Here is a 14,513-nt window from a genome sequence, read left to right on the forward strand (position 1 = left end):
TGTGTTTTGAGTGCACTGTAAATCTATATTGATCTGGCAAGTTTGTTATATAGTGTTTAGTAAATTTCTCTTGTTTGTTTCAGATTTTAGAATAGATTATTCAATTTGTTCTCCGGGCTTGTTATCAGATCCACGGTAACCTTTTATAGCAAGGTTCATTTAATAGGGTAAACATTTTGATGTCATAATCTTTTGTATCAGCAACTGCAGCGACACTTCCTTTGTCAGATGGTAATATTACAATATTTGGGTCTGTTTATAACTAGGGCTCACTTTTCATCGTTAGATAGATTTGGCTTAGGTTTATATTTTTAGTTTTGGAAAATAATTATTTAATTTCCACTTAATTCATAGTTTTAGTTTGTTTGCAACTTCTTGAATGTCTGTTATGGTGTGAAATGTTGGAGTATTTTAGGAGTAATGTTGCATCATCATCATTGAAGGTAAGTTTTGTTTGTTGTTGAAACTTTTCTTCAGTAAGTAGTCCCTAAAATTTTTTTACTTGTTGTTTTTTGGTGTTTTCATGTATTTTTGTAATTGTAGAATCACATGTTGTTATATTCACTCAATCAGCTGAGTTGACTTTCATTAAACCAGATATTGAGAAAATCAATATAATGGGGCAGTTGAGTAATAATTTTTAAATGATGATGAACTGTTTTGCTTGCAGCTGGTTTGTGTGGTCTTTTAGTGTAAATTGTACAGGGTGTTTTTAAATAGAGGCCTTATGGAATAATACCTTCGTTACAACTCTTTTTAAGGACAGTGCAGTAGTTTTTTACCTTGTCTAAATGGTATCAAAGCTACTAAATTGATTTGAAGAGATTGTACATACTTAGCCCATATAATTTTGAAATATATGTGACATTAAAATAATATTTGGATATTTTTTGAAGATATTTGACATGGTTTTACTAATAAAACTTGTATCATTTTAACACTAAAATTATTTATATATTATTAAAAGTCTTGTAACTTGTCTTGGATAAAATATTAGATATCTTATTAAAATCAAAATGTTTCTTAAAATCCATTTGTATTTTAACTTTTCATGTGAGAGGTTTAACAAAATTAGGCTCATCTGAGTATGCAAACAGACAGTTAGCTGCCAAATTGAATGAATTAGGAGAACATGTGGCTTATAACTTTTTCTTTTAATACAGATTACTCAGTCATATAGGTATAAGGAAATATATCAACTGTTCAGTATAAAGAAATGTCAGGAAGAATGAAGCAAAGAAGAGCTCTCAATCCAGTTGATTTAGCTACTTTGTCTGTTAATGAGCGAATTCTGAGAGAATGCCACAATCTATATGTTGATCCAGAAAATGGTAAGATCATTTTACACTTTTCTCCATGGGTAAAGACATATGAGGATAAAATATGTGTAAATATGTATATATAACTGGATGTATAGTTGTCTTAATGAAAATTTTCTTTGCTTTGGTCACATAATTTCTAAATATCTTAAATTTACAGTACCAGTCATAAAAATGACTCCAATAATAATAAGAAAAAAATAGACCAACTTTGCTACAGAAACTTACAATAATGGAACCATTGTTGATAAAACATTAATAGTGTTTTTTGCTTTGACTCTGTGTGTTATATCCATATATTGTTTTGTATTTACAATAAAAACAGTTATTCACATCATAATCATTATAAGATATAATTGTAATATTTTTATAATGTGTTCTATTGTTGGGCGAGTTCTTTTTGGGTATTTTATAGAAATAATACCCAGTCTAGCCAATCTTATAATAATAAATTAGCTTGTTTTCCTTAATGTTTATTACAGGCTAATTTCATAAATAACAGGAATTTCAAGACTAATGGTACCTACACATAACTTACAACTAAACTTAATGACAGAATGTAATAACTCTCATTTCTAATATTGAATAACTTTTCTTACACTGAACTGAATCACTTTCTCATTACTGAATAACTTTTCTTTAAGTCTTTAATTCCTCATTCATTACCCATTAATTCACCACTTCACTGTATTTGGATGTATACTAAACATAACATCTTACACTCTCAAGCAAACATCTAAGTTAAAACATTGTAAATAAAGCTTACAACAACATCAATTACTGGCATCATTAATGGATTGAGTGACCTTTAACAATAATACATGGCTTCATATGAAGCATTTATTTTTCACACTTGTTTTATGTCACCAGCAATATTGCTATTCAATATTGAATAGCATTGGATGACCAATGAAGTGCCAACATTATCCAAAGACTTTGCAATTTTCAGGCTAGTTAAAACTGGGATAAATAAGAAAAATAATTTAGAATTAAGCAGCAAAATATTAGCACAACTTTTTGGTTTACATAATAATATGACACTTAATGGTAGATTGCTCAAAAACTCAATGTTTCGATAGATACAGTTGTAAGAACATTAGAGTGTTTTGTGACAGCTGGGAGTATATCTAATAAAATGAAAAGATGTATAAGAAAAACATGCAATTGAGAGGATAGTATCATTCAAAACTTCCAACATTAAAGCATTTCTTAGTGGATTGGCCCTCTGTTGTCTCTTTTCTTTTAAATGGTTGTCATTTTTGTTTTGGTTTTATTTGATGTGACATTAGTGCTAGAATTGTGGACAGAGCAAATTAAGCCTCAAAAACTTAGCTGAAAGGTGGAGTTTAAATTTGAAAGTCTACTGATATAGTGGTGAATAAACATTTCATCCAAATTAACTGTCTGTTGTGCCATTAGAAAGAGGCTTCACTAGTTGGGTGAATTTATGAAATTATCTAAACTTTGGTCTAAAACTGGCTGTAACATCAGTAGAACTTGCATTTGACTCGCACATCCCAAGAACATCAGTTATATGGTTCTGAAATTTTAAGCAACCAGATATATAATTGTTCTCATTGTTATTTGGTAAATGTCACTTTGGTGTTTGTGTATTAGAACATATAAAATGATGTATATTATAGTATGGTTTTCTATTACATTCCATTCAGATGTGTGGCTCTAGTGTGTTGCTGAGTGCGGAAATGTTCAAGTTAAAAAATGTATGTTCTTGTGTCCTGATTAGTTTTTTATAAAATATTCTGAATATTGGTACAATTGTACAAAGATTGATTATCTGTAAAAACATTGTAACATGTTAAAAAATAGTAAGTTGATCACAAATGTAAATTTCTATTTAAAAAAATGTCTCAGTTGTACAAGTAGTGGCTTGTTGCAATAGTTATAAACTGCATGTTGGACTGTTATGAAACTAAATTTTTGGTAATTCAATAAACTGAATAATGTTAGCATCCTTTGATAGTAATTTGGAGTTACAATCAATAACACTTGAGTGAACTAACTCATTGCTACTCATATATCTTGGACTGCTACAATTATAAGATCTTTTTTATTTTTCATATGTGGTACACCATGTCTCAGAATAATATCCTGACATACTTTTATCAAATGAGTAAAAGATAATGTTATTATATATTATTTATTATAATGAGAAGATGAAAATTGAAATTGGCAAACTACAAAGTATGGAAAAGTAAAAAAGGATTTCTTTGATTTAAAGCTAATGAGCTCATGATGTATCATTCAGATTCAGCTCTAAGTTGTACACCATAAGGTGTGATAAAAAAAAATATATAAAAAATTAATAATTGTGCTGTCAATAAATAAATATATACTCACATAGTGAGTGTATATCACAACTAAACCAATATGAATGAATGAATGACCCTTTTCTACCCAGGATAAATACATAAATAAAAAAAATTAAAATTTTAACGGAAAGTAGGGATCGTTGGTTATTTGTAGAATTGCAATAAAAAGTACACAAACAACTAAAGTGATACTAGTTGTACAGATTTTAAAAGGACTTTCAATCCCTACTTAACTCTTGTTTCATTACTTTTTGTAGGATCCCTACTTCATTTTAAAATTCATAATTTTTTAATACTCTTGGTTGTTTACTTTTTATGTTATACAGTGCCTTGCAAAAGTATTCACCCCCCCCTGCAAAGTTTCCACATTTTGTTGCCGTCTCAGCTTGAAATCATGAAACTTCCAAATGGAACTTTATATTTAGAATCTACATAATCTACTCCAAACTGAGAAAGCTAAAAAAATGCTGAAATTATGTAAGTAAGTTAGATTTTCCAAAAAAATTTGAATATTCTCAATTGCATAAATATTCAACCCCTTTGCTACAGCAACCGTAAATCAGTTCAGGTGCAAAAGATTAGTTTGAAAGGCCATAAAATTAGTGTAATGGTCTCTGTCTGTGTAATCAAAGTTGTTTAACTTGACTTCAGAGTATATGCATCTGTTCAAGCCACAACTCACATAGTGATAGAACACACCAACCATGAAGATGAAGGAACTTTCCAAACAAGTCAGAGATAAACTGTTAGAGAAGCTCTAATCAGGAGATGGTTACAAGAAAATTTCAGTCACTTATCCCTTTTGAATATAATGAAGTCCATCATTAAAGAAGTGGAATGTGCTTCATACCACCCAATCACTACCCAGATCAGACCACCCTTCCAAACTGAGCAGCTGGGCAAGCAGAAAACTGGTTAGGAATGCCACTGTGAAGCCAACAGGGACTTCTAAAGATTTGTAGAGTTCCATGTCTGAGATTGGAGTTAGTGTTCATACATCAACAATATCTCGGTCACTACTCAAAGCTGTCCCGTATGGGAGTGTGGCAAAAAGAAGCCATGCCTGAAAAAGAATCATCTTAAATCTCGTATGCAGTTTGCAGCAAAGCATGTAAATGATACTGCAAACATGTAGCAGAAGATTTTGTGGTCAGATGAGACAAAAATTGAACTCTTTGGTCTAAATTCAAAGTGTTATGTCTGGCACAAGTCCAACACTGCACATCACCCAGTCAACACCATCCCAACTGTCAAACATGGTTATGGGGATGCTTTTCATCAGCAGGGTCGAAAATTCACATTTCATCAGGACAATGAGCCGAAGCACAAGGCTAAAACCACACTGGAATGGTTTCAAAAGAAGAAAGTGAATATCCTGGAGTGGCCCAGTCAAACTCCTGACTTGAATCCAATAGAAAACTTATGGTGAGACTTGAATATTGCAGTGCATCAATGATCCCCAACAAACTTGTCAGAATTGGAGCAATTTTGTCAGGAAGAATGGGCAAAAATAACACCATCCCATTGTGCAAAGCTGGTAGAGACCTATCCAAAAAAGACTCACAGTAGTAACTGCTGCTAAAGGTGCTTCCACCAAGTACTGACTTAGGGGACTGAATATTTATACAATCAGCAAATTTCAATTTATATATTTTCTTTGCAAGTTTTGCTGGTATTCAACTTCCTTCACAAATAACAATGTTAAATTTGGTCATTTGAGTTTTGAATATAAACAAGTTCATTAAAACTTTTTTTACATTATTTGTATTTTGTTAAAATGTGACATTATTGGTAGGGGGATGAATACTTTTACAAGGTACTATACCTGTATAAAGTATATACTTTACCTTTAGAAACTGTAGTGTATCTATATGGATTTTTATTGGAATATCAAAAGCGGAAACCTGCAGTCAGTCAAGTTAAGCTTGAGAAATCTTGTAGCAATAATCCAAACCATCTAGGTGCATTACTTAATATGTAGAATGTTTTTAGGGCCCGATTAATTTTGTATATATAATAGACACACATGCACACAAATCAAAAACACTACAATGAAACTAAAGCATCTAAAATTATTTTTTCATTGACAGTCCTCATTGTTATCATTAAGTCATAACGGATAATTTCTGTAGCCATAGCACATCAGCATTGGGATCTTGTCTGATATTCCATCTATCAGACAAGATCCCAATGCTGATGTGAAACTAGCCAGTAACTATGGAAAATCAGTTAAGGTTTAGGAGTTGAGTATTTGAACCCACAATGTCTCAACTCCTACTGCCTGCCTGCAGCCAGTTGTGGGAAGGCATTTACCCTTATTACTAAGATATAACCTGAAAGTACCAATAAACCACATCAGGAGGAAGATGGGGGTTTAAGAACTATTTAGGTAAGGGTTTTTAGTTCTGTTTAACATCACTTTGTAATTATTAAAAAAGTAGTTTTTTTTAACTTAAAATATAATATTTCTGCATGTTATGTTACAGTATTTTTATAGCAAAACAAATATTCCCCAATTCTGATGTCTGGAATCTCTTAAGTTAAACATGTATCAGATTTTCATAACTTGTTTAATTTGTTGTCTAAATTATTGTAATAGGGATGGTAAATCCTATATTTTTAATTTTCCATTTTAAATTAAGCACTGTATTCATGTATATGTTTCTCACTTTACTTGAATTATACATTTTTGAATGACTTGTGTTGTACAACTGTTGATGTAAGTGTATTTCATAAACCACAAAATTCCTTAAGAGTTAATATTACAGGACTTTCCAGTTTGAGTGAATTTCCAGCTTAACAGTTTAACTTTTTTTGTTAGGTTTAGTGAAGGTGGCCAGCAATGTGGGTCTTAACCTCTTGGCTCCACGTAAAAAAATTATTGTCATGTTGATTGGAAATCACTCAGCAGGGAAAAGTACCTTCATCAACTGGTAAAATACATCCAACTTTCAGTCTTTCATTTAACAGGAAATTATATTTTTGTTTTTTACTTATTGAACTAAGTTAGTAAATCAGGCCTTGACAAATATTTTCAGATCTAGGACCCAGCCCAAAATCTCAGGAGCCAGGTGTGCCTAACCTAACTTCAATACCGGGAAACTACCAGGAAATTGAGGCTAAACTAGTGCCTCGATTATCCACAATCTTTGATTATCCTGGTTTTTTTTTCTTTTCCCAAAAATTTCTCAAAATAATTGTGCCATTACAATTCTAGACATTAATTTACATGTTTTGGAGACATTGTTGCTCAGAACTTAATTTTGTTTGCAAAAATTCAGGTGTTAAATGATATCTGGGGTTTTCGTGTGCAGGATCTGGTGTGAGTTCAACTTGTAAGTTGGCCAGTTCAAACCTAGCCTTGCCTCTTTTATTTTCAGCTATTAAGATAGGAATACAAAATATTTGTAGCTTGGTTAACTTTGTTTGAATGGTGATTAAAAACATAGTATACAAAGACACAGAAAATACACATTAAGATTTCTTAAAAATTTCACTCAACTTATGTTGTCGTCCACTGTTCTATGCTGCATGGCGAGCGTCCTGTAACTACAGATGCACGTTCAGGTTGTGTGGAATGTTGTCCAGTTACACATTGTCTTCTTCCCTGCAGGTAATTGGTATCTTCAGTCTGTGTTAAGAAAGGTTTTATCGTAATAATTCCTAAGCATAGATTTACATTATTTTTTGACTTGCTTTTCACAGGGGTTAATAAGGGTGTAAATGCACTTCTATGTCTATAGCAGAAAATGTGCCAAAATTAAGGAGCTGTTTACACCTACGTTAGCGATTAATTTCAACTACAACAGAAACGGGCAATCAAAAGATTAAGTATTATAGGAGAAAAAGTGGAATTGGACTCATGTAACCGAGCATGAAATCGAGCTTGACTGTCTGACTGACAGACAGACACTTGGGTTTATGATTATGAAGATTTTTATCATTTTTCCTGATAATGTGATTAAATGACAGTAAAAAGATTTTAACTTTAAAACAAGGAACTTAAATATATTGAAAAACGTTATTTAGATTAAACAATGGGCTAACTAGTGAGATACACAAGTACCTCAATTATCAGCTGTTTCTGTTATCTGTGACCTTTTGCTTTCCCCAGACCAGCACAGATAACTGAGGCATCAATGTGTGTTTACTTTCACAGCAACAAGTGTATGCTAATGATAGTATTGCTGGAACTAATTGCCTTTGATTGCCTCGTCTGAGTCTAAACATGCACTGGTTGATTAAATTGAGAGAAAGAGAAAAACAAAATGGCACAAAATTAATAACTTTGAAGTGCTGAATCTGGCATTAAAATCCTAGAAACAAATACATGAAGTGCTGAATCTGCCATTCAAATCCTGGAAGCAAAGTTTTATTTAGCACAGCCCTATGCACGAATAAAATGGGAAAAAATACTACGCCCAACGAGGAAATTTTTAGTCACCATGGTGACCTGGCACCTGGGATTTGTTGAGGGCTGTAGTAAATATTGAAAGAGTAATTTGTACAAGTAATTACAGTTTTACAATTAATCAGTAACTGATATTGGATGTTGGTGATACTATGCTTCTGAAAATATGTTTCAAATAATAAGATATGTTTTATGTTTTCATTGAAGTATTTAATACATTGTGTGCATACAAGTATGTATGATGACCTTCATTGTTTACAAAACAGAGAAGTATGTAAATATGAAAGTTAATATAACATATGATTGCAATCTGAGTACTGATGAATAAAATATTTCTTGATGGTCTTGAGTGTCACTTAAGTGGTAAAAGTCTCAGCTATTTGTGAGTCAGATATCAAAATTTTTGAATTATTCTTAATCTCCTCCAGTACATACATTTTTATGTTAACTTCTGTTTCTAGTGAGAAGTCAAAGGAAGTCTCAAAACAAGGATCTAGAATTATGGCTATAGATAAATGTTTATTATGATTCATGTTAAAATCAAGATTCTATACCATTTTTATAAGTTATCTTTTTAGTGTGTATTCCTTTGTTGCAATGTTTTAATAATCTGCTTCACTACTAATTAATGAACAGAATATATGTTAGTTTCAAATTTAAACAATATATATTTTTTTTTACATTGACTTTTGGTGAGACTGGAGGCTTCATTTATTAACATTCACATTCCTTAAGAGAAGAGCTTGCTCTACTATTATTGAAAACTAGATTAATATGTTAGAGCACAAAAAAAAATAACTTTCAGAAAATTAACAGTGGACTTTTTAATTTTTTGTTTTATTATTTTTTTGTCACAGTTTTGGAAAAAAACAAATATTTTTAGAATAGTAAGAAAGTGCAATAACAGCAGTATTATAAGGATACTGTATCACATTATTTCTGTTAGCCCATAAAGTTTTTAATCATTAAATAAATGAACTAAATAAAAAATAAACACAACATTGCAGCATATTAAAACTAATATAATTGTATGTTGTATTTATAGATATATTGATTATAAGTCAAAAAAGATAATTATACAAATCATTGGATAGGTTTCACTTCAAATACTGTGTACAGTTTTGGTTTTCTTATTCAAGAAAGGCTATTGATTTATTGGAAATGGCTCAAGAGAAATTAGTAATATGGTTCCAGGGATAATAGATTATCTTACAAAAATAAGTTAGATTTCTTAACTAACCTTTTTTTCTCAAAAAACAAAAACTAAGAGGTGAATTTATTGAAGTTTACAATATTATCAAGATTAATATAATAAAGGTTCCTGTGCTAAGCCTCGTTTATTCTTTCAAATGGAAAGAAAAGACATTAATTTTTGTAGCTTTCAAAGACACATTTCAGAAAACCAAAAATTATGAAGAGTAGTTCAGAGTAGTGTTTTACTTGTCAACCAGAAACCTACCTGTCACAACTGTTACCCGATTGTAAATTTATTACATGGTTCTTTAAAAAAAAAATTATGCAAAGTTTAAGTCAAAGTAATGTAAACAGAGCTGCAGACAAACAATTATTTTAAAAGAAAACAGTAAAGAAAAATCAGAAACAAGCAAAAAAAAAAGTCACGACACAGAGAGTAAAGACGAAAATGGAAGCAATCATAGTGATAGAGTCTAAGATTAAATTATAGTGGCAGGCCAGTGACATTAATTAGTAAGTCATTCATCTTTAAGCTTAACAGTGTACAACAATCATTGAGTACCTTATAAATCAAGTTAATCAACCGTTCATTATACTCTTAAAATTTACTTATACCATACTAACTTTTACCTCTTCCATTGAAAATAATGAATATAGGAGACAAAGAATCAATTAAGTAAGCAGCAAATTTTGAATAGTCCATTTTTAAAGTTTTCTTTATTAACTGATTATTGGCTGATTCACTACATGCAGTCTGTTCGTGGTTACTGCCATTTTGTAGCGTGGTGCAATCTACATTCTAGGACAAAAATGAGGCCTATCACTCATAAGAAACTTTCAAACCTGATAACAGTGTGATTTGTAATAGTAAATACTGTAAATTATTATATCAATATGAATATGATCTTCCAAAAGTTTCTACATTTTTGTATAACTAGTTTAACATGTTTCAACTGTAGCTGGCTGTTGGTCATCATATTTCAAAGTATTAAGATGTGATGATCATTACCATGGAGTTTTTGTTTCACTTCACTACAATTTAAGTGAGAAACTCACACATGAATCTTAATGGGGTATTATCAAAGTTTTGTCATTGAAATATTTGAGGTAACCTCTGCCCATTAATTGTGCTAAATTTTCTGATAGCGCAGGTGCACTCAGCAATCTTGTAATCTTTCAATGTGTGTTATAATGACAGGTGGCTGTAGAACCTCGTAATGGGTGTACGTAAATGTATGTACATACAACCTAAAAAAATGTTGTTGTCATGTATAAATATTGCCTGTACTGAGCAGATATTGTGTAATGACAGTTAGCCAAAGTGAACAGTTAAAAATTACTGTGTTTTGTTACCATTTACCAATATTAATAAGTTAATAGTATTCAATTGAAGAAACAATTGGAAGCTTTATACTTTGATATTATTTTCATGACCATTAAATCAGTGCTCATTTCTTATTGGAGAAGAATAAAAAAATGGAGGTTTGTTTGTTTGAATTTGTTTCAATACCTCATGTAGAATAGTGAGAATACATATAGCAGTAGGGATGCACAGGTACCCGGCCAGATATTTGGCCTCACCCAGGTATGTGCGATACCCGGTAATATTTGGTTGCAGCCGAGTGTCAAAGTCAAGCATCAAAGCCCTAATCTTTGTTACAACTAACACGGTACTGAAAGTTACAGTCAGTAATTGGTTTAGTTAAAATAAAACGTGTTCCAAGCAAAGAAAGACTGACTGCCTGCTAAAAATTGGGGATTCAGAGAACAATAGGGGTTAATAACAGGCATGGCTTGAGAAGTGGATTTCTGTGGTAGAGGGGGGGGGGATTAGGGTTAGGATTTGAGAACTTGGGGCTAGGCACTGAAAGTTGAAAGTAAAACTTGAATATTCCGTTGGTGATTATTCGGTTAAATGTAATAAATGTCAATTTTGTTTTTGTTTCTAATTTTTGTGTATGTTGTTATTTTGTTTTTGGTGGTGAAGTACGACAGGAATACTCGATCCCAGTTGACACTCGGCCCCAGCCGAAGCAGTGACTGAGTATCCAGACCAGGTATTCGGCCAGATTTTACTATCTGTGCATCCCTATACAGTAGCCTATACTTTGCAGGCCTATGCTATAATATACACAATGGCCGCAAAAAGTTCCTGGGTTAACATCATTTTCATCTTTCATTTATAATTATATCATTTACTGTTTCTTTTACTTTTCCATCCAGGCATTCATAACTTTTTATTATTGGCAGTTTTAGATATGCTTTTGCTAGAAAAATAAAGACAACATTGCACAGGAAGTAAACTTAAACTGTGTGGCATCATGGTTCATATTGTCATATTTTCTGCATGTTAGTAACTGTTTTTTGCTACCCACTCAAACTCACCTGTTCTCATTCCTTTTGAAGTCAAACTTTGGATCTAATTTTTTTGGAGCCCAGACTGGACAAAATTTATCCCATGGAGTGGTCCCTCAATCATCATATTTTCCAGTTGCTATGCTCACAGAGCTGGATGAATTTGCCACTTTCCTCAATTCCAAGTTACCTCATTTTTGGTCTCTGGTTCCTCATCCACAATCTCTAGCTGTTGATGCATTAAGCCTGGATTGGACTGATTGATACCTTTATATTTATCCTCCAATCCATCTTCTTTCCCAAGTGATTTCGATCATCCATGCCACTCCATGTCAGGTTCTTCTGATTGCTCTTTACTGGCCTAAACAGATATGGTTTCCTTGACTACTTTAACTCCATACTACCTGCCCTTGCCTCTTCCTCTAACTTCATCCCTTCTAAGTCAACCTCAGTCACCAATATTTCTTCCTTCCCTTTCTATCCTACGTCTTCATGCCTGGCATTTATCAGGTCCTTGGTGAGGATATCCAGATTTTCTGAGCATGTCACTTCCTTTTTAGCTCATTCCATTGGTCCTTCCTCATTTGGGGTTTATTAACATAAATGAAACATCTTCCACCATTGGTCTTTGAGACAGGGTTTTCCCCTTCTCGACCCATTGTTCCTATTGTTACAAATTTACTCACCTGTTCAATTGTGAAACTTTGGTCTCTTCCATTGTTGGATATCGACCAGTCTTATCCCACACCTTCCATTTTTCCCATTACCATTTTGTGTTTACTTCCCTCCCTTCTCCCTTTTGTTGCATTTCTTCTGGATTCATAGACTTCCTTGTTAAGTGGTTCTTCCGGTTTTGAATGTTGCTATGGTTTTTCACTGCCTTATTCTACTTCCGTTTGAACCTTTATCCTCCTGTTCTTTGTTTCATTTGTCCCTTATGACCTACTTCCTACTCCTATTAGCCTGTAGGTGTTGTTGGGCTGATATATTTGCCATCAACATTTCATGCACTCTGTACCATTTCACATATGTTCTGTCTTATCCGGATTGATCTTTCCTTCCATCTCCCATCTTTATTTTCGATCTGATCTGCATAGGATTCTATATCCCATATGTGTTCTTTGTTTTTATATTACTCTCATGGCTTCTGTTCATGTTTCTTGTTCCCACCTTTTCATTCTTTGGCAACATTCCTTTGTTCATGACCTTTCTCCTTGAATACTTACCAGTGGGGTCGGCTTATAATTTCACTGGCTTATTCCTCCTTGTCTCCGTCTTCTCGAAATCTGTTCCAAGTGTTGTCATATCAGATCAGCACCTTACCTTTTTCCTGGTGTCTTACTTTTGTCATTCACTGGAGGAAATTCTTCAAGCGGGCATGTGCACTACTACTAATATGATCATCTCTCACTATTTACTTTGGGTGGCTGTTTCTGCCTCATCAGGGTACCGTTTTTCACCTGTTGTCATCCTTCAAACTTCAGTGAAACCGTGTCTGGATAAATTATCTTTTTTGTATATACATTTTTTTCTTTCAGGGGCTCATGTCCCTTTTTTATCATCATGTTGCCACTCTGTACAGAGCGTTGCCTGTCCAGGTATACATAAAATATCACAAATTTGCACTGTACAGCCATGATATTATCATAAAATACAATATTACCATGGCAAATAACACACACTGTTGAGATGGGGTGTTCCACAAGATCACTATCAGATTTTCTTCATGATATATTTGCTTCATTAATATGCCTGTTTGGGATTGTACTAATCCATGGACTTACATGAGTAAAGCAGATGGGGATAGCTGCCCATTTCTGCTATCCCATCAATTGAATAAATCAGAAGTGGTCTATTTTTCAATATAGGGTTTTTGTAGTAACCCATTGCACTGCCTCCGGTGTTAGCATTCCTCCGAACTTTCCACTGCACTTTATCCCTCCTTGTTCTTCTTCTTCTGGAGTATGGGAGTTATTGCCACTTTCCAGTTCCTAGCCACTGGGGTGGTGGACCATGGAGGTTTTCTTCTGAATGTGACCTAACACTAATAAATAAATACACAACATCCATTCAGTTGAGAGTTGGGTGGTGATGTTCTGCTGGTATAGATGATGTTGGTCCTTCATTCAGGTGCTCCATCTTTGTATGGTGGGCTCCGAGGGTTGATTTTGTACTCGGCTTTTGTGACTATCCAGAGGATGTGGTTGTATATCATTTATAGAAGCAATTCACTTCCATGTGGTGGTACCTGGAAGGTCACGATTTGCTGCAGTGCTCTATGGTCCTGCCTGAGGGGATGATGTTGCACAAGTCTACTAATAAATATGGTGGGCTCCAAGGGTTGTTGTTGCACCACACTTCTGTAACTATCCGGAGGGTGTGGTTGCATGTGACTTCTATGGGCAATCCACTTCCATGCAGTGGTATCTGGAAGTTCACATTGCACTCCAGTGCTATACGGTCCTGTCCAAGGAGATGATGTTGGTTTGGAGTTGATCAATCATATTGCAGTTTACCTCTCAGATTGGGATCCCTTGTCTTACCATCACCTGGATGCTGGTTCCCATTGAGTGGATTTGGATTAGAGCTGGACCAATCAGCGTAAATCTTCACATGTGTTTGTTGTGATTTCTCATCCTAACTCAATTTTCAAAGTTTTGGCTCATATTTTCCACCTCTGTGCAGTGGGTCCTGTAGGTTGATGTTGTTTTTATACATGTGTTTCAATCTGGAGAATGATGTTGTTTGAGTTGAAGGTTCTCCCTCTAGTGCTCCACCTCAGAGAGTTCCTCTATCTTCGGCTGCTGATGTGCAGTGGGGTTCCAGTCAGATTGGGTTTGGTTTGATGTGAACTGCCACATTGGCACATCCCTTGCTACCATCATTCAGATGTCAGGTTACTAA

General features: G+C 33.6%; 1 protein-coding gene across 3 annotated transcripts in view; it reads left to right on the forward strand.

Moving 5' to 3' along the window:
- Nucleotides 1-14,513, forward strand: part of LOC106459540 — a 110,048-nt gene that overhangs the window by 10,456 nt on the left and 85,079 nt on the right. For all 3 annotated transcript variants that reach the window (XM_022386050.1, XM_013919164.2, XM_022386051.1), the window contains exons 2-3: nt 1,164-1,331; nt 6,471-6,582. In XM_022386050.1, coding sequence (XP_022241758.1) covers nt 1,217-1,331; nt 6,471-6,582 — 227 coding nt within the window. In that variant the 5' untranslated portion in view covers nt 1,164-1,216. The remainder of the gene's footprint in view (nt 1-1,163; nt 1,332-6,470; nt 6,583-14,513) is intronic.

The sequence above is a fragment of the Limulus polyphemus genome, unplaced genomic scaffold (assembly GCF_000517525.1).
Source record: "Limulus polyphemus unplaced genomic scaffold, Limulus_polyphemus-2.1.2 Scaffold624, whole genome shotgun sequence".
Classification (NCBI taxonomy): domain Eukaryota; kingdom Metazoa; phylum Arthropoda; class Merostomata; order Xiphosura; family Limulidae; genus Limulus; species Limulus polyphemus.